This window comes from Pelodiscus sinensis, chromosome 20, assembly GCF_049634645.1.
Source record: "Pelodiscus sinensis isolate JC-2024 chromosome 20, ASM4963464v1, whole genome shotgun sequence".
Taxonomy (NCBI): Eukaryota; Metazoa; Chordata; order Testudines; family Trionychidae; genus Pelodiscus; species Pelodiscus sinensis.
Window position 1 is genome coordinate 1,088,408 of NC_134730.1, and position 20,683 is coordinate 1,109,090.

The window sequence follows — 20,683 nt, forward strand, 5'->3', positions numbered from 1 at the left end:
CAGAGAACCAGTGCAGGGGGGTCGATGGGAGACACTGGCGGCGGAGCCGGGGTGGCCCTCAGGGTGCCTAACTCCCAGCCCACCGTCTGCCAGCTCCCTCGGGGCCTGGCTTCTCTCCAGCATGGCCTGGAAACCTGCAAGCGCCTGCTTGCTAGCAGAGAGACTGGACCAGAGAGCAAAGCCAGACTGCCTGGGGACTGCTATTGCTCTCCTGGAATCGGGTCTGTGCCAGCCTCTGGAGCTCAGGTGCCTGCCCCCTTCCCCTGGACCAGGGGGCTGAGTGGGTGCAGCACCACCAGGGCAGGCACAAAGGGCCCATCATCGAGCCAATTAACTAGGGCCCTTTGATGCTCCAGGAACAATCAACACAAAATCCACGGCACATTGCTGGGGTTTTCCATGGACGGTATCAGGAATCCTTTTCCTCCCGTCTGGGCTAGTCCCCAGGTGAATGCTTCTGGCCTGATGTTAGAAAATGGATGCAAGAGTTATGTCAGGGTGGATTCCCCAAAGGCCTATTACGGCACAGTTAGAAAAATGCCCTGATTTGCTCAAATTAAACAAAAAATCACGTGGCTGCAGCCATTAAGTGGATCTTACAAGTATCCCTGCAAAACTAATACTGGGTATAGAAAAGTGGCTGGTCAGAATAGAACAGTGAATCGAGTTACTGTCTATATTCTATTAACTAGTACCAGGACAATACGCCAAATGCAGTGAGTGACTCAAAAAATAACTATAGCTTTCCTACTAGAGCATTTCTTTTCTTTTCTTATGTATTTGGACTAATAATAATTATGCTGAACCAGATGCCCAGACACAATTAATTATGCAATAAACATAATTAAATGAAATGTAAGCAGCAATAAAATAGTCAGTTGCACAGAAATAGAGTCAGCAAGTATCAGGTATCTCCTGTAAAGGATCCTCTGCAGCTTCGACTCTACTGAATATGCTTCTCTTATGTGTGTCACCCTCTTTTAATACTTGTCGGAGCCTCCCTTGTATTTTCTATCATTCTATTTTCTATTATCTGAGAAGTTACTAACTAACCACTTGTGGTTACTGTCACGTTACTGGAATTTGAGGGAAGCAGCCAGATCATGGCTGCACCCATAGGTGGGGGTGCTGGCCCCAACAAGGGTATAAAAGGGGACCATGTGGGGTATTGAATGGGAACTTGTTGTTTGCTGATCCTGTGTACGCTATTTATGTGAGTGTATAACGTCTATGTGTGTAGGTAGGAATCTGTAATCTGTGTGAAAGCTGAATATTTCTCTGAATGTGGTTAAGCATTGCTATGGACAGGCTGAGTAGCGAGGCCCTGTGGGACAATGGCACTCGATGGGCCAAGGACACACCTAAAGCATGAGGGCGGAGACCTAAGAGCTGCCAGCAGAGAGAGGCTGAGGGCCAGGTGATGGGCTGCATACAAGAAGAGGCCAGGAAGGAGGTATAAAGAGGCCATGTGGTCGATGCCATTTTGTTCTCAGCTCAGCACTTCATCCCAGAGGCAGCACTGCAGGGATCAAAGAGCCCGGAAGACCTGTGAACCCATCCTGACCCTAGGATGTGCAACAAGAACTTTTAAACCAGCAGCTGTAACATCTCTGCTAGAACCTGCATCGAGAACTGGGAGATTCGGTGCATGTAACGTACTATTCCTTTAACAACCTTACTCTCATGCTTTTCTTGCTTGTGATAATAAACCTTTAGATATAGATTCTAAAGGATTGGCCCAGCGTGATTTGTGGGTAAGGTCCAGAGGGTAAATTGACCAGGGATCTGTGGCGGGTTTCTTGGAACCGGACAGGACTTGTTCGGGGTAGGTGGGATTGGGTGCTAGGACCCCCCACCTGTGTATGAGGCCCGGGGCCATCTGGGGCACGGATATTGCTGGGGTGCCGGAGGGGTTTTGCTCGTGAGGCTTCAGGCTGGCAGCTGAAGCGCTCTGTGGGACTGGTTTGTGGCCTGTTTGGAGAGGTCACCAGTCTGGGGACTGTAAGGAGCCCTGGATTTGAGTAATTCACCCTGAGCTGACGCCCTCAATTGTGCCCAGACATGGCCCGGTCCGTCACAGTTACCTTCTGAAAAGAGCCATCCGAGGCACATGTACAAACGGTGGACTTGCGCGAGGAAAGTCAACTCTCGACTCCTTAGCTGCACACCCAGGCTGAACAGACAACGCTCAGACTAGCCTTTCTGAAAACATAGCCCTGAAGTTCTTGTCATCATTTTGGGCTAAATTCTGATCCCAGGGACATCGCTATCAAAACATCAATTGTCATCAAGAGACCCAGGACCGGAAGCACAATTTCCAAGTGTCTGAGGGCCTGATTTCCAAAGGTACTCGGACCCCTCAATACCTTAGGCATCCGCTCCTTAGTAACGCAGGAGCCTGCTTACCTCAACGATCACAGAACCCGAAGAGTGGAATCTAAATATTGGACGCTTGGTCCTGCCTTGAGGGCGGGGGGCTGGACTCAATGACCTCTCGAGGTCCCTTCCAGTCCTATTATTCTATGACGCTTATTGGAGCCCGCAATAAAAATGGTCAAAATGATCTGTCAGTGGATCACCCATAACAAACACGTCACTGTGACCAGGGACACTTTGAGAGAGAATAAAGGGGAATTCCAAATGAATATTCTGTTTGTGATTCAAGGGTTCAACCTGCTCTAAGGACAAGTATCACAAGGATACCCAGGAGAGAAGAGCGCTAAGGGAAGAACAGTACTTGAAAATCTGTAATCGAAGATCATGAATATGTCGGCTTTGATCCTTTTTCTCTCACCCAACTACACAGAGCGCGAAGGCAGCTGTCAGATCAAGAGAAGAGTATAAATACCTTGGCACATGTTGTTATCTATAATTTTTAAATGCAACAGAGAACCTGGCTGGTTGAATAGCTAAAGGTGATGGCGCAAATGTACAATTTACAAGCAGAAAAAATAAGCAGATGCAAGTGTGTACTGCATTTCAAGAATATTTGTGTTTCTCATTTTCTCATTACACACGCACGCACACACACACACACCCTTAAAAAGCCAGGCAACTGGAGGATAAGGTGGCACTCCTCAAGCAAGCCCAGGGCTGGCACTCTGGCTGTGCCCTGGGGATTGGAGGCAGGCAGGGGCACTACGGAAGGGCTGGGCTCAGGCCTGGGAAGATTGCAGACGGCAGATTGCAACTCACAGCCACAGTCTCTGTCCGGTTCCCTGTTCCGAGGGGCTGGAAATGAGAAAGACAAGCTGATCCCTCCCTCCCCCGCTCCTTTATCCCCATGCTTCTTTCTTTTTGTTACTGCAACTCAAAGGCGCGACCACGTCAGGCTGTTGAAGGCTGGTTGACAACTATGTTTTATGTCATTCACCCAGGAACGCCTTGGCCAGGTCCCCTCACGTCTGCTACCTGGAGCCTATCTTGCCACTAGACCTAACCTACCGATTTTGAAATTGGCATCACGTCTTTTGTGGGTTTTGGAGGGCAGGGCAAATTCAGGCTGCCAGTGGGAAGTGACCGGCACCCTGAAGGACGGAGCAGCTGGTGCCTCTCTGGAAGAAGAGTGGGCCAAACGAAGGTCCAAGGTAAGTTTTGCAGGACAAATTGTTCTCCCAGCCTCTCTCAAGCTATGGAGGCAGCTTCCAGCCAGCTGTGTCCCAGCCTGTTTCCTGAGGGGGGGCAGTGGCAGAGAGGAATCCAGGGACGGGGCAGGGAGACGGGTATCTGCTCGGATGGGGTGGGTCAGACAGCAGCTGGGACGATTTCGAGGAAGGAGAGAGCAGAGTGGGCAGGGGAGGCAGGCGGAACAAGGCCCGAGGCAGGGAGGGGAGCTCTGCACTGGATGGGACGCAGCAGCATTCGGTGCGCTGGAGTCTGGGGAGCGGGGGCTGGGGAAGCCAGAGGGGAGGAAGCTGCAGCAGAGCAGGCAAGAGATGAACTAACACAAGGGGAGTTCAGCACAGCGGAGGGAGAGGGGAGGCGCCGGCAGGGCCAGGCGGAGCTGGGATGCAGGGCCAGGGCCGTGGGATGGGGCCGGTTATGGACAATGGGTCACATGGAGCCCGAGCAGAGGCTGAGGGTGCTGCGCGGGCACAGAGAAGCACTTTGGCCAATGCAACAGCAGGAGGTGGAGGTGAAACCGCCAGGTCGCTTGGCCAAGAGGGCAGCGTGGCTGGACAGGCAAGGGCAGGGAGGGAAGGGAAGGACACGTGCAGCAGAGAGCAAGGGGACCCCAGAGCCTCGGCAGCCATCCCGGGGCAGGGCCGTCCAGGGAGCCCTTGGAGGACTGGCCACGCTGGTGGGAAGACCAACCCAAGGGCAGCACGAGGCCGACGGGGGGCGTGGCAGGTGTATACAGCCCAGCCACAGACGGCTCCGCTCTAGGATGTGGAGACGAGTCTGCAGGGGTGCGAGGGGCGCGTTGGCCTCCCCCTCCCGCAGCCAGCGACCTGCCCTGTCATCACGTGGCCGCAAGGGCAGCAAAGAGCAGAGCATAAACTCACCTGCCGGGAACAGGCTCCCCTCCTTGGCAGGGTGGGGGGAGAATGAGTCCTACGGGGTCCCCTCCCTGGCTCTCCATCCCTTCCTGGGTCCCCACTGGCCCCCCCTCACAGGGCCCCCAGCATGCCCATCACTAACACTGGCTGGGTGGGGCCTGCTCCCCGCAGCCGGGTGGCTGGGACTAGGGGGCTGCCGCACGCCCTGGCTGGCAGCGGTTTCCCTCAGACACGGGGCTTACAGCCTGGTTCAGTGGCTCTCGGCGCCCCCCTGGACACGCTGTTCCAGCCGCCCTGCGAGAGGGGAACTGTCACGTGGTGCACGTCCCTGGGCCCAGGGGGCTGGCCAGCCAGGGGAGGTGCTGAACTCAATCTCGGGCCCCCTTCTGATCCCAACTGCTTGCTGGCCCAGGCCCTGTGTCCCCGCATCCCTCAGCCATTGGGCCGCGATGCCGTGGGCTTGCCAAGGAGGAGCTAGGAGGGCTCCTCGCAGGCAACAGGGCCTGTGCCAGCAGCCGGCGGCCATGGAAACGAACACAGGGCCTCCAACCCGAGGGAGCACAGAGCTGGCATTTCACTGGAGCGATGAGACGGGGCCATATTTAAATGTCGCCATTGTTAGAAATATGGCCCTGCCTTTAATGCTAATAGACTCGCACGTTGACATCTGAGCTATTGCAGTCACATTAAAGGCAGTTTGAATGCCAGGGAGTGTTCCCGGCTGCCAGGGGAAGGCTCCAATGCGTGCCATTTTCTCTTACCATTGGCAGGTGTCTGGGCAGCGCTGTTTAGTATCAGGTGGTTATAATTTTGTTCTTGGTCATCTGAAATTCACAGAAAAAAAAATCTTTTTAAGAACCGGCTCCGCGCCTCCACCGATCTGCCGCTGATAATTACAGTTCACATTCTTCACAGGAACTATTGGCATGATTAAAGGGAAGAGAAGAAAATGCTTAAGAAAGCAGCAGAGTCTTTCATGTTATTCACTTTAGATTGCAGATGCGAGAGGAACATGCTAATGGGGAACGGCTCCCATGGCAGGGCTGCAAGGCAAGACGTGCCGCTCGGCAGGAGTAAACGAGGGCCGGATTCTAGTCCCCAAGGCGTGACCCTGACTCCCTCTGCAGCCCCCCATTATCCAGGCCCCATGGACAGAGATCCTGGTCTGTGTCCACATCCAGACCCTCTTCTGGGGTTGCTCCCGGCTCCTGGGAAACGCCTTCCCTCGGCCACTCCTGGTCTGGCCATAGGGCAATGGAAAGAGAACTGTCATGCGCCTTCCCCTCCTGCTCCCTGCAATGCACAGCAGCCCCACCCGAGGCAAGGGGCCCCTACGCCCGCCTAGATCAGCGTCCTGGGGCGTGTCCTCCTGCTGTTTTAACACGCAGAGTGTCTGGCTGCAGACAGGTTACGGGGTCACAGGAGATGAGTTTGGTGGCGACAGGCCAGCCACTTAACCCCACTGAGATTCCACCCAGGAGCCAGGCACTTACCAGACACAGTCACTGCAAAGGTGGCCAAGAACACGAGCCCGGCACTTGCATGGGACGGGGCGTTCCACTCAGAGAAGCAGCCAAAAGTCCTGGCCCCCTCCCCACCTTTCAGAGTGCGCCAGTGCCTGCGACGCTCCTCAGAAGAGACCTCCCCTGCAGACGGAGTCCCGTGGGGACGGAAATGCTGCGAGACGAGCCCCCCCCAGCATCTCAGGGCAGCCCTTCGGACGCTCCCAGCCAGCAGCACGCGGCATGAGAAACGTAACACAAAACCCACGGCTCACCCCGGAGTCCCCCAGGAAGCCTGGTGCGGGTTTCGCTGGTTCGTGGATTCCGAGGCCAGATCTAAGCTGCAGAGCATTGTGGTGACGGGTCGGACCTCCTGTGTAAAACAGGCCAGAGACTTTCCCCAGCCATTTCTGCCAGATCTTTTACAGTCACCCAAAGAGTTCAGGCGTGGGGAAGGCGCCCCACCCCAAGGGAAGCTGCTCCAACCGTTACTGCCCCTCACTGTCCAAACAATGCGCCTTACGTCAGCAATTGGCTTTGGTTCTACCTTCTCCTACCGACTCGAGGCAGCTCTCTCTGGCCAGACACCTTCCACCCACGTCCGCACGCCTGTGATTTTCTTGGATACACTAAATAAATCGACCGAGCTCCTTAGCAGCCGCGGAGCCTTGGGCTGGGCCAGTGCTGTGCAGCCCCTCAGGTGTGGTTTCTGACACAGCGAGCACCCCGCTGGTCACCAGATCCCCCGCAGCAATCAGACTCAGGGCCTGGCATCCTGCCAGCCAGTACAGGCTCGCTACCGGTCGTTGAAAACCACTGGGCCCTGGGAGCCAGCCCTTTAACTGCCCCACACCCTGCCCCTGCGTCCTTCCCCCTTGCTCACGCGCTTCTCTCGCGCCAGCCCCGCAGGAGGGAGAATGGGCCTTTGCTGGGGGTGGAGGCTGGGCCAGGCTGGGCCACTGGGCTTGAAACAAACTGCTGAGTTGCTCAGGCACCTGTGGGTCGGGGCGCCCCTGAACAGCCCCCTCTCCCCAGCCGGCGGGGGAGCTCCCAGTTCTGCTCGGGAGGAGCCAGGGAAAGCAGGCCTGAGCCAGTCCAGTGCTTCCCAGTTGGCGTGGGGCAGAAGTGACTCGGGGGGAGCCTTGGGTGCTCTGGGGCCATGCTAGAGTGGCTGACAAAAGGGGCGAGTCCCTGTCAGATGCTTCATCCTGAAACGGACAATCAGCCCAGGCCACTTCCAGGAGACGTCTGTGCCCGAGGGCCTCATCCTGCCCAGCGCTGAGCAGCTCCCCTCTCAGGTGCCTGAGCCCCGTAATCCCATGGACGTCACTGCGCCGCGGCACCGGCAGCCCTGCTGACAGTGCACCCTGCAGATGTGCCGCCCCCAGCGTTCGGCCCAGTGGGAGCGGAGGGGCCTCCGCCTCTTGCGGGATGAAGCTCTCAATAAGCAACTCAGATCAGCCCATTTCACTGAGCGTCTGGGCTCTGAAGGGGGCTGACAGCCTTTCAGCCTCACTCTTGACAGGCGAGGATCTTCTCAGCTCCTGCGGTATTGATCTGAGCTGAGAAGGGAGCGCGTCTGACAGTTCCCATTTGCAGCATAAATCACTCAAGGAGGCTTCTGATTCAAGGTCTTGAACTCCCGGTAATTGACGAAGAAAACTTTAAATAGCCCCCAAAGAACCCACATTGTACTTTCCCTGCAGGCAGGCAGCCTTTCTGGGGAGAATCTCTTTAGGTCGCTTTTTCCTCTAGGGCATAATTATACAGTTAATGTTTGCCATGTGTCATTGTTAGTACAAATGGATTAATTTTGCTCTCCAATGGAAAAATAGCTTCCGCAGGGAAAAGGGGATGGGTGATCAGCATCCCGCGCGAGAGAGAAAACATAATAATCCAATCTTCTAAAAATTGGAGTGCTAAAATATTTTAATGCATGTCAAGTATCCTACAGATACCCAATGTTTCTGTAAGTTATACAATATTTTGAATGTTAGTTTTATAGTATTTAATGTGTGTAATGCCTCTGGACATTTTATTGCAGTAGGGGGACAGTGATACACGCACAGACAGTCCCAACCAGCTTCTGCTTTGTTGTTTTCCCTCCTGTCTCCTTTCCTGCTAATCTGCTCTTTCCAGTAATCTCCACACCCTCCCATCACCATTTTTTTAGAGATTCAGAGAAAAAAAATTAACAAGTGGTTTATGATGACAAGATAGCTGCTTGGCACCAGCATAGACTGATTGTAAGTTCCTTTCAAGTGCTCGGATTCCATAGTGCTTATGTGTAAGAAAGCTGCTTGAAGAGGAAGAATTAAATCAACAGTTAGGGACAAAAAGCAAAGCAGCCTCAGAAGATAAGAAAGAAGAGCCCCAGCTAAACAGCACTGGTAGAATTTAATAACAATATTTATAACCCCCTGCGGTAACAATGCACATTTGTGTTTTGGAATTCAAGGCAAGAAACCCTGAGGCCTGGGTAGAAAATCTATTTTCTCTCTTTCTACTGCAGTGGATTTATCAAGTCCAGCAGTGAGTTTTCTCGGCAGAGGAAGCATTAAGAGATCTTCCATTAAAGACTCGGCTCCAAATAGAGAAGGGTGATTTTTTATGACGCAGGCCATTCATGTGTCTCTTAATTACAACTGATGTCCAAGGACTGTAACACTGTCTGAGTCACTAGGCAGAGAGGTTCATGGGGTGTCTTATTTTGTTGCTGCTACTGTGCAGTTTAGGCCTTACATTGATGCTGCAGACCAGGAAGTGAGGAACGCTTTATTAACCAGGCCTTACCCAGACTACAATGACACGAAAAGTTGACCACAAACGAGGCTGACTGCCTTGAGCATGTGCTCAGTTTGCCAAATTAAAGCCCAAGAGGGAGCCAAGGGTTTCACTGGATCCCACATGGCCTGAGCTACACTAGAGCTTCTAAACATGTAGGTTGGGGTGGATTAGCCAATATTGTCAAACATCGCATCTTCAATTCCTAATCATGGCGAGGCAACCGGGAGCAGGACAGTGGGGCTGTGACACAACCATGCAAGCAGAACCCGAAGGAATGTTTTCCTAAAGCTAGTGGGAAGGGGGAGAGAGCCTGGGCATGTCTATGTGAATACAGTTTGGGTACGTCCAGACTACATGCCTCCGTCGACGGAGGCATGTAGATTAGCCAGATAGGCAGAGGGAAATGAAGCCGCGATTAAAATAATCGCGGCTTCATTTAAATTTAAATGGCTGCCCCGCTCTGCCGATCAGCTGTTTGTCGGCAGATCGGGGCAGTCTGGACGTTCCCCTGTCGCCAGAAAACCCTTTTGTCGACCGCCCCGTTATGCCTCGTGGGATGAGGCATAACGGGGCGGTCGACAAAAGGGTTTTCTGGCGACAGGGGAACGTCCAGACTGCCCCGATCTGCCGACAAACAGCTGATCGGCAGAGCGGGGCAGCCATTTAAATTTAAATGAAGCCGCGATTATTTTAATCGCGGCTTCATTTCCCTCTGCCTATCTGGCTAATCTACATGCCTCCGTCGACGGAGGCATGTAGTCTGGACGTACCCTTTGTTCCTGCTTTGCTTAGATGTTCAGCAGATGGAGGGGTATTTTGCTCGTTGTAATTAATTTAATTTGGGACCCAACCCCAGCTCTGTTTCTAACATATGCAGGGAGAGCTAAACTATGGTTTACTACCAAGGTTTGTGGGAATGCAGAAAAGCAGGACTGTGCTACATTGTCCCAAAGGGAAGGGCTCACAGTTAGTAGAAAGAACCTTACCAAGCAGGGATTGGCGATGGGGAGGTGCAGTGAGCGGCCAGCAGGGCGGCAATGGGGCGGTGCAGTGAGCGGCCAGCAGGGCGGCAATGGGGAGGTGCAGTGAGCAGGGCGGCAATGGGGTGGTGCAGTGAGCGGCCAGCAGGGCGGCAATGGGGAGGTGCAGTGAGCAGCCAGCAGGGCGGCGGTGGAGAGATGCAGTGAGCGGCCAGCAGGGCGGCAATGGGGAGGTGCAGTGAGCAGCCAGCAGGGCGGTGGTGGAGAGATGCAGTGAGCGGCCAGCAGGGCGGCAATGGGGAGGTGCAGTGAGCGGCCAGCAGGGCGGCGGTGGAGAGATGCAGTGAGCGGCCAGCAGGGCGGCGATGGGGAGGTGCAGTGACCAGCCAGCAGGGCAGCAATGGGGAGGTGCAGTGAGCGGCCAGCAGGGCGGCGGTGGGGAGATGCAGTGAGCGGCCAGCAGGGCGGCGATGGGGAGGTGCAGTGAGCGGCCAGCAGGGCAGCAATGGGGCGGTGCAGTGAGCGGCCAGCAGGGCGGCGGTGGGGAGATGCAGTGAGCGGCCAGCAGGGCGGCGATGGGGAGGTGCAGTGACCGGCCAGCAGGGCGGCGGTGGAGAGGTGCAGTGAGCGGCCAGCAGGGCGGCGATGGGGAGGTGCAGTGAGCGGCCAGCAGGGCGGCGATGGGGAGGTGCAGTGAGTGGCCAGCAGGGCGGCGGTGGAGAGATGCAGTGAGCGGCCAGCAGGGCGGCGATGGGGAGGTGCAGTGAGCGGCCAGCAGGGCGGCGATGGGGAGGTGCAGTGAGCGGCCAGCAGGGCGGCGGTGGAGAGATGCAGTGAGCGGCCAGCAGGGCGGCGGTGGAGAGATGCAGTGAGCGGCCAGCAGGGCGGCGATGGGGAGGTGCAGTGAGCGGCCAGCAGGGCGGCGATGGGGAGGTGCAGTGAGCAGGGCGGCGGTGGAGAGGTGCAGTGAGCGGCCAGCAGGGCGGCGATGGGGAGGTGCAGTGAGCGGCCAGCAGGGCGGCGATGGGGAGATGCAGTGAGCGGCCAGCAGGGCGGCGGTGGGGAGATGGAGTGAGCGGTCCGCAGGGCAGCACCAGGGAGTAGTGCGCAGGTGGGTGGCAAGTGATCAGCGGAGTGAGGAAGACGCCTCTTTACCACCCCCGACGCAGGATGGGAGGTGAACTCTGCGGATCACTGCTGAACTCTGGTCTGCCCTGGACGAGGACAGCGACTGTGAGCGGGGTGCGCAGAGGGGCGGGGCGTGAGAAGGGGACATTCCAGTGCTGGACTTGGGAGCTGGACACGGTCCAACCTACGTGAGCTGGGACGTTCACTCCTGCGTTCACACCTGTTTGTGATCCCGGTTTGTGATGTTTTCCCAAATTAATGCCAAGTCACTTCCCTCCCTATTATTGATAGTTTCTTTTCTACACTCAGGCTCTGAGCTTTTGAGGGGGGAGCTTTGCCTTGCAGAGCCCAGGGATGGGGTGTGAATTTCCCAGGTTATGGGTGGGGGCTGGAGCCAGTTCTGTGATAGATGGATGGAGAGGAACCTCTAGCTATTGAACCCAGCCCAGGCTGCTGCGGGCTCCTCCTGGCAGAAGGGTTGCATATGTATGGCATGAATCATGCAGTAGACTGCTTTATGCTACATGTAACAACATACATTTAAAAATACAAAAAAAGCATTAACAGAAATTAGCAAAATTGCAATGACAATCTCTCAGGGTATTTCTACACTAGCCCCCTAGTTTGATCTAGGGAGGCTAATGAGGGTGACCGAAATTGCAAATGAAGCGCAGGATTTAAATATCTCACACTTCATTAGCATGTTCCTGGCCAGTCGCCATTTTAGAATTGACTAGCCCGAAGTAACTGCCCCCATCTACACGCGGCAGTGAAACAAGATTCCGAATTAAAGCCGTAAATCGAATTAGCTGGTAAACCTCATTGCAGGAGGAATAACAGCTAATTCGATTTAGGGCTTTAACTTCTTTACCCGCAGAAGTTAGGCAGTGACAGCTGTAAGTTGCTCATTCAACCTTAATTCAACCCCTTTTACATGTGCATTATGACAGTCTTTAATGACATTACCACGTTATTTTTTCAACAGGACTGCTGCCTCATTCACTGCATAGGAAGATCAGGAAACTAGGCAGCTATTCAACATGTCTTTTTATCCTCCTTAATCACTGTATAGGCCTTATTTTTTATTTATTACACACCATCCAAACCCTGCACTGAGCATGGAATAGTCAATTTCCTCATGAGATTTTTTCTATGACTCTCTGTGCTGTGCTATCTGAGCCTCACACACATAAATAAGTGTATCTACACAAACTGCCCTCGGAGTTAGGAAGCTGTTACTACCCCTGTATTTAAATGGAGCACAGAGAGATGAAGGCCAACATTTGCAACAGTTCCTATTATCGTTGAGCCTGATTTTCCAGAGCGTTTAGATTTTTAATAGCTCTTTATCTACACAAAGCCCAGTTCAGGCATTGACTAATCCAGCTGCACGATGCTGGGAGGTAGGTGGGATAAGTATAATTCTCCCCACCTTACACGGTGGGGTCTCACCGAAGATTAGGGCAAGCAGACGGGTTCTGGGTCCAGGCCCAGTAAGAAATGTTGCTCTTAGGAACGACCAGCAGGCATTTGCATTTGCCAGATGAAGTTTCAAGGGCTTTTAATCCCTGCGGCTGATGGAACATTTGTCGCTGGACAGTTCTGTCCCCTGAGAGGATCTCAGCCAATTTAAACTCATCAAGGCCTCTCTGTAGGTGTCTGTGAGCATTTGGGCCTGGCCACCGCAGGCATTCAGCTGACCTGCTTCTTAAAGGGTAAAGAAGGATAAATTCCTCAAGACTCGAAGAAGGAGGGAGGAGGCCATAAGAGGGGATGAGTGGCCAGCATGGGCAGAGAGCGAGAACAGTGAGGGCTCTCCCAAATTCATGGTTTATTCTGGTCAATTTCAGAGCCACAAGTTTTTAAAAATCACAAGTTTCATGATTTCAGGTATTTAAATCTGAAATGTCATGGCACAGTCATTGTAAGGGTCCTGGCCCAAAACGTCGTTATGGGGAGGGGGCAGGGTTGTGAGGCTACTGTAGGGGGATCGTGGCACTTCCTTCTGCGCTGCTACAAGTCGGGCACTGTCTTCAGAGCAACACTGCAACCCCCTAACATACCTTGTGAGCCCCACGACTCCCTTTGGGACCATTTGAGAAACTCTGGTCTCCCCTGGTGAAATCTGCATAGCAGAGGGTAAAACCACACAATAGGCAGAATACACAGCGGGAGACCAGACGTGATGGTTCACGACATGAACGCATGCGATAAAGAGGACATGAAACCATGGCTGTGAATGCGACAGGACCCTAGACACAGACAAAGCAACGTCTTCCCCTAGCATGGCAGGGAAAGGGACACGCCAGCGGACATTCACTTTAGTCATTTTAGTATCAGGGCTTATTTTCTTTATGGTCACTGAAACCATCCTGTTTTCAGCCAGATGTCCCCAGTTCCAATACAGGTGAGATCTGCCTCCCAGCGCATCTCTCATGACCATGAGGGTTAGCCAGCAGCCTGGGGACTAAGGGGTTAACTACACCTAAGCCAGGTAGAGTTGGCCAATAGGAATGTAGGTAGGAATTTCAAACTAGGACGAAGGAGTTGTTGGGTTTCCCTCCTTTGCCTTGGGCAGTTTTCTCTCCAGCTACCGAGGGAGTCAGGCAGAATGGCTCCCTCCAAGAATAGACTCTTCACTCTCCTGTAAGTAGGTGTGACGGGGCAGGACCCACATACCCTACAGAAGTGGGCCCACCCCGCACTGACCCCGCGATCGCCCTTTCGCTTATGGGGGCAGCGCGGGGCTTATTAGCGGCGTGCGGTCAATGTAGCGCGGCTGCAGCGCAGCTGAGCGGCGGGGCAGAGATAGCCGCCAAGCAATGGTGGGCGCGGAGCCAAGAGGCGGGGCCGCCGGGAGTGGCGACGGTCGACGGCGCTGACGTCAGATGCCACAGACGTGACCGCGAGACCTTTAAATGGCGCGGTGAAGGGCAAGGAGGGGGGAGAGGGAGAAGGGCGGAGAGCTAGCGGAGAAGGGAGAGAAGCATAAAAAGAACAGAGACGAACAGAGGCGGGGTGGAAGCAGCCCAGGGCAGGGCGAGGAGCCGGCGCACCGGTGGGTTTAGGGTCTTCACCCCTCCGGTAGGACAGGTCCATGCGACTCTGTCCTAGGGCCCTGGACTGGGGTCCGGGAGTGAGGGTGGGCCCGGACTCCCCACCCCGCACTTCTGTCGCTGTAAGTGCACCAACGCAGAGAAAAGGGAGGCAGACTTAGGACGTAGGGGAAAAAGGGGAGAGGGGGCAGGGCAAAACCCCCACAGTAGGGTAAAGTTTAGATCAATCCGTTCGGTTTTATTGTTTTATGGTTTGGGAAATGGGATCGGAGTCTGTGCATTTCAAATGGGGTTTTCTCTCTTTTGCAACTAAGTTTGGGCCCATGGTGGAATTCCCCAGGAGTATGTTGCTTTGTGACTTTACCAGCTCGTCATTATGCTTGCAGCAGGAATAGTGTGGGGATAATAAAACTTCTTTCTCTTTTCTTTTCATTAACTTGGTATTAGTTCATTTTTGTGTCCTGGTCTGTACTTTAGGGGTGAGATTTCCCAGGTGATCTCTCCCCTGATTTTCTTATCATTTCTTGGGTGGTGGCAGTGGAGTTTTTATCCCCAAAATCTAGGTTGTTACGATTTTGGGGGGGGGGGGGAGTTTTTTTTACCAAAGCCTGGTAGATAAGGTTTTGGGGTACTTTTGCGGGCCCCCACTTCTGCATTTATCGTGCCAGAGTGGGGCAGGAGCCATGACAGCTTTCCATCTCTTTGGCCATAGCAGGGTTTTAACAGAAAAGGCAAATGACGGTGCTTGGTTGCAGCTCCGCAGACATGCAGTTCTAACTCCCTTTCTCTTCGAAGTCCTGGGTTAGCTCTAATCCCAAGCACTTCCTTACAAATGAAATCTGGCCTGCCTGACAGCTGGAGAGTTCTGGGACCCCGTCCAGTTGCTGGGCCAAGGGGTTTCTGTGATCCAAACTGTAACAAGGAGGATCTGCGTAAGCAAACCAGGAGATGGGGACATCCTGACGCACTCTAGCGAGATGGGGCTGCAAGAAACGAAAGCCACAGGGCTCAATTCCAGCTTGGATTCCTGCGCCTCTGGTCTCAGTTGCTTGGGACAGTTGTTAGTTACGTCCTTAAGGCATGACTGGGAGGGGCTCCTATGACAGCGATTACGGGAGTTTCTGAACCAACAGAGACTAGAATTTGGGCAGAATTGTTCCATCCTTGGCCCCAGCTGAAAACCAATTGCTTCTCATTGTGGCCAATATTTGCTGAACCTTTTTGACCTATGCAAGGAAGAGAAAAATACACTGGCTCCTGCTGTGTCAGCGAGGTGGCATCCAGCCCACGGCAGCTGAGCTGAGCTTGTGATATCACGCCACCGCCTGCTGATTTTCAGGCACCTAAATGTTCCTGCCGAGCCATTTTTGCTTTGGTTTTCCCTCTCCGTTGATTTCTAGCATGTTCGACGGGAAGGGGACATGTCTGTTACGTGATCAGTTTGGCCTTCATCAAGAGCGTGCTGAGTTATCCGTCCCTGCTCGTTTGACGCACCTGAGCACGTTTCACTGGCTGCTACCAAGTCACTGGGGCTACTCGTGTGCTTCAAGTGAGTTCTGTGTTGACTAAGGAAAGCATGAAAATGGGGCTCAGGCCCGTCTCTAGTCCTTATGCTCAAGTCCAGCTGAAGGCACGGAGGGCTGTGCTTTTCTCCACCAACCATCAATGCTCCAGAATTCATGGCTCCTACTCACGGGCTGCGCCTAGACTGGCAAGTTTTTCCGCAAAAGCAGCTGCTTTTGCGGAAAAACTTGCCAGCTGTCTACACTGGCCGCTTGAATTTCCGCAAAAGCACTGACTTCCCACTGTCTGAAATCAGTGCTTCTTGCGGAAATACTATGCTGCTCCCATTCGGGCAAAAGTCCTTTTGCGCAAAGCTTTTGCGCAAAAGGGCCAGTGTAGACAGCTCAGATTTGTTTTGCGCAAAAAAGCCCCGATGGCGAAAATGGCGATTGGGGCTTTTTTGCGCAAAAGCGCGTCTAGATTGGCACGGACGCTTTTCCGCAAAAAGTGCTTTTGGGGAAAAGCGTCCTGCCAGTCTAGACGCTCTTTTCCGCAAATGCTTTTAATGAAAAACTTTTCCGCTAAAAGCATTTGCGGAAAAACTTGCCAGTCTAGACGTAGCCACGGAGTCCAGGCTACTGGACTATGGCCAGGGCTTCTAAGGGCCTGTCTGGTATCACTCCCTATAGGCGCTTCCCCTCCTCTGAGGTCACTGATTGGTGGCGAGCTGCCTGCCTGCTAGGAGGCGGCGGTGGGAGACGTTCCCACGGAGAGGCCTGTAGCTCTAACTGCAGTGCGGCCCCGCCCTCCTCGCCTCAGACATGGGTCTAGGGATGCCTCATGCAGGCTTGTTATTTTTTAAAACATTAATAAATATTTGATGAAAGAAAAACAACTTTTCCCACATGCTCTCATTAGAGCCTGGCTGGCGCCACGCAGGCCGGCACTAGACAGCTGAGCTGTGCGGCATCTCGGGGAAGCTGCCTGAGAACTGAGTTGCAAGCCTGTGGAATGGGAGTTCTTACATCTGCTCAGCAGAGCTTTGCTGCCTGGGGGCAGGGCAGCTCTTGAAGCAGAGCACTGGGGGATGGTCAGCAGAGCGGTTTTTTAGCTGCCCCATTCAACGAAAGTTTAGCTGGGTGGTAAAAACTTCCCCTGGAGGGTGGCTATGATCAGCAGCAGGGGGAGGCCTAGCTCTCCTGGCTAGCTTGCAAGCTTTGTGTGTTCTCCTCCCCTCCCCTCCTCCCTTATTTCCAACGCTCAGGAACACAGAACAAAACCAATCATGTCGATGTAACTCGAGCAATCAACAATCAAAACTCAGGAGATTCCTGGAGTGAAATTGCTGCCGCAATCTCTGCTTGGACTCTCGCTTTCTATGCAGTTTTCTTCTGCACTTTTCCTTTGGAAATAGAAACATGGCATCATATTTTAATGTGTGTAATATTGGCCTAAAAGTGATAGGGTGTGGCACATTTCAGGGCTTGATTCCTCTGCCTTGTTGAATGGAGGCTGATGTGCCACTGTGCTTTGTGGGCTGTTTCTGTTCTTAACTATCTGTGCTGATGCCCAGCTGTGCCAGGAAATGTCAAAAACTGTCAACAAACAGCTACACAGCGGGCAGGATTGTTCAAAGCACGTCACTGCTCACTGGAACTGCTTAAGGCAGGGCTGAGTCCTTTGCAAATTCCCACCCACCGAGCAGTAGACAATACGCTAACCTTCGCAGGGCCCGGGCCAGACACCAGGCTGCACAGGGACTCTTGGTAATGCTTCGGTGCTGCTGCAGAGCATCACAAAGTGGGACCCGTTTTTCTCCATACACAGTGCAGGCCTGCAGCATGCGCATGGAGCAGAGATCGGACTTCTCTAGAGCACGGTAGGAAAATGTGGCCCATCTAGCTAGCTTAGGAAACAAGCATTGCTATTGCCTGTAGAGCCAGGTTATGGCAGTAAAGTCACTGTATATCATAGCGAGCAGTCCCGTGTTAGAGCACTAAACCCTGTGACTGTTTCTGCACTGAAGCCAGGTCAGTAACATCGGTGGCAATATTTGGTATCATTCAAGCTCCAACTGCTGGAGTCATGTCATTAGGTGAGACCCTCTGTTTTCCTAAAACTAAAAGGAAGTTTCTGAAACTGACCCAAGTATGCTCTAGAGGGCTAGGAACTCGAGGGGCAAGCAGGGGTGGACTGTGGTCATCTGGGGCAGAAGAAAGGGGCCGTATGGACACAGAGCTAACACCAGGGGCAGAGCGTGGTGCTCTCAAGAAATGAAACTGAAACTCGGCAATCCCCAGGTCATCTGTAGGCAACTCTAGTGCCTGAGAAGCACCAGAGAGCCTGTGAGGGCCTGCATGAGCCTTCCACTGGTCTGGACACCTAACACGGAGCTGGCTGGGCAACAGAATTTCCAGTCCACAGGAAACGCAACATTTTCCCGTTTGGTTTCCTATTTTCCCATTTGAGCTGGAATGAAAAGTGGAAATTTCCCATAGAATGAAAATTTAAAAAGCAGGTTTGCTTTGGAATCATCAGTATATTTGGTTTCATAATGCCCAGCTGTTTCATTTGACGAGGGGAAAAAAATTAATTTCAATAATGCCAAAAATGTGTACTATTATTTGTTAAATATCATAGATCCTAGAGCAATAACATTCATATTTTAATAACGCTACAATAAATTATTTGAAATGATAAAGTCAAAACAAACATGTTCTATTTGATCGAAGCAACAGTTCGACATCAGGCTGAAAGAGTTTGCTGCAACTCTGCCCCAGCCATTCATGTCAAAATCGGTAAGTTCCCGAGAAATGGTTTTTCTTCCCATGAGACAGGGGCTGGCTAATGTTTTTCAGCCACCTCTTTCTATACACAATTTCCTAGATGCCTTCAGAACCAACAGGGCAAAACCCGACTGTCCTTTGCTGCTAATTCTACCCGTGGGTCCCTGTGGGATAATTCCAGTGACGTCACGCGGGTGTAACTCGCACCAGTCTGGCCTCCTCCGTGTCTAACACCCTCCCCATGTCTCACAATGCCCCCGGCCCCAGGGCTTCTCCTCAAGCACTGTGAAGGCCTCTATTCTCCTGTGCAATCAACTTGGAAACCAGCGTGTCCTGGGGAACGTCCCGTCCCCTGGCCTCATCACCCGGCACCTGGGCCTCTCGCCTGCAGTTTTTAGCACCAATTTTATCCTGTCAGATGCATTTTGGAACCTTGGCTAACCCAGCAGCAACGCCTGCCACTCGCCCTGCTACCTGGGCAGCTGACCTCCCTTTCCTTGTGCCTTACCTTCCCGGCCTCCCTTCCGGGCTGTGCTCCTTGGGAAGCTGGATCTGTTGAAACCAGAGTGTGGGCAATTCCATGGGCGCTCTGTGGCCATCTCAGCTCATTTGTTCACGTTGCAAACCCAACGCAGCGCGACGCCTCGTCGGGACACCAGCTCTTACCCCGCCCGGCAAACGTGTGTCTTGATCTCGCTTCATCTGCTCCGCAGCACACCCCTGCCAGATGTGTGGCCACCAGGGGCACGGGGTGGGGGGCTGCTGGCAGCTGTAGAGCCCTTTGGAGCCCAACCACTGAGCGCACCAGGGCACGGCAGGGAGAGCTGGGTGCTTGGTTGGCTCTGAAAGAGCAGGAGGGATCTCACGCACCTGCAAGGAGCCTGGCGAGCCAAGCAGGTGGCTAGCTCACCCGGAGAGCCCAGGGCAGTGAGCAAGCAGTACAGAGGCTGGCCCAGTGCACAGGGAGGGGCCCATCGATCCGCTGCTCCAGTGAGCGGCACCCGGAGCTGCCGCGGCCACACTAGACACCGGTGCTGTTTCCCCAGGGGGCTGTGTGTCCACCGGGGGCTGGCCAGCCCCGGTTTGTCCATTCCCAGCTCCCCAGGAGGAAGCTGCTGGCCCCTGAAAGCTGAATGGAGGCGCCAGCCAAGTGCCGGCGATGCCCAGCGGGGAGCACAGCGCTTCCTATCACACAGCAGGCAGGAGCCTGCCATCCAGCGGCTCCACCAGAAACAAAGGGGGAGCAAACCCTGCACCCTGGGCACGAGGCGAGGCGAGGCGAGGCTAGGTCTGCCAGCTCAGTGCTGGGGCGCAGGGCGCGGGTCCTGGGACGCCTCGGTGGGTGAAAGACCCTGAGCAAAGCTTGAGTGTCCGGCCCTAAAGAGTATGGGGGCACCTCCTTGAGAGCCCCCCCCCCAGCGCCCAGCGAGCTCCTGCCTAGCGCTCTGCCCTGGAACCCAGGGCTCAGGCAAGCTTTGCATCAGAGACGCACAGGCCTTTGGCCGCTTCTCACCCTGCGAGGGAGGGGGGGACATTTACAACCTCAGCTCCAGGGGAGTGAAACACGCAGCCAGGGAGGGGAGTGCAATTCAGGGCTCCAATCATTGCAGGCTCAGGGCCCCCCGCGACGCCGGCCAGCTCAGGGATCCTGCCACTGCGGTGGGCGGTCTCACCCCCACGAGAGGCCCCTGCTGACGCCAGGAAGAGACGTGCCGGGGGGCTAGCGCGCCGGCTGGCAGGGTTTGCCGCCAGGACAAAAACGTCCATGTCACAGAGAAGGCAAGACTCAGGGAGCCATCTTCCTGCGAATGCCTGTTCGTGCACAGGGGCTCTCAGCTCCGTGCCCCACAGTCAGCTCCTGGGAGACAGCCGCCCACCCGCCCATGGAGCCTGATTCCAGGGACGGAGGCTCACTCTGGTTCCAGGGGGTGTCTGAGGCGTCAGGTGTTTGTGAGACCCACCCCCCGGTCCAAGGGGGATGCGCAGGGACCAAGCAAATCGTCGAGGGAGGAAGCAGGAGAGGGAAGCACGCCCCGCCGAGCTGGCGGATGGTGCTTTGTCCCCACCTCCCCATAGCGCTCGCGCTGGCTGGGACCAACCACTCGGGGCTGCAGGCTGGGCGGCCGCAGGGCTCACGCTCACGCTCGCCGCGGCGACAGTTCCAATGGGCGGCAGCCACCAGGGCTTGCGGACTCTGGCTCCGTCTGGCTCCCGGCCCCATGTCTGAGCACCTGGAAAGCGTTCACACTCCCTGCCGCTGGGAGTGGCGGGCAGGCTGTGAGCCCCACTGCGGAGGGGGACTGAGGCACAGGGAACGGCCCGGCTGCATCCCCATGCATGATAGCCGCTCGAGTGGACACCCTGCCCTGGCTTCGCGCTCAGGTCCCAGAGCAGAGACGCCACCCCAGCGTGGACCAGGCCCGGCTGCAATTACTGGGGGCA

The 20,683-nt window shown here is 54.4% G+C and overlaps 1 protein-coding gene across 4 annotated transcripts in view; it reads right to left on the minus strand.

Annotated features, from left to right (window-relative positions):
• The window catches only part of SHISA6 (shisa family member 6), a 203,084-nt gene that overhangs the window by 22,304 nt on the left and 160,097 nt on the right, over window positions 1–20,683 (minus strand). For 2 of the 4 annotated variants that reach the window (XM_075903457.1, XM_075903456.1), the window contains exon 5: window positions 5,261–5,323. The exons of the other annotated variants lie outside the window; for them this stretch is intronic. In XM_075903457.1, coding sequence (XP_075759572.1) covers window positions 5,261–5,323 — 63 coding nt within the window. The remainder of the gene's footprint in view (window positions 1–5,260; window positions 5,324–20,683) is intronic. 4 annotated transcript variants of the gene reach the window in all.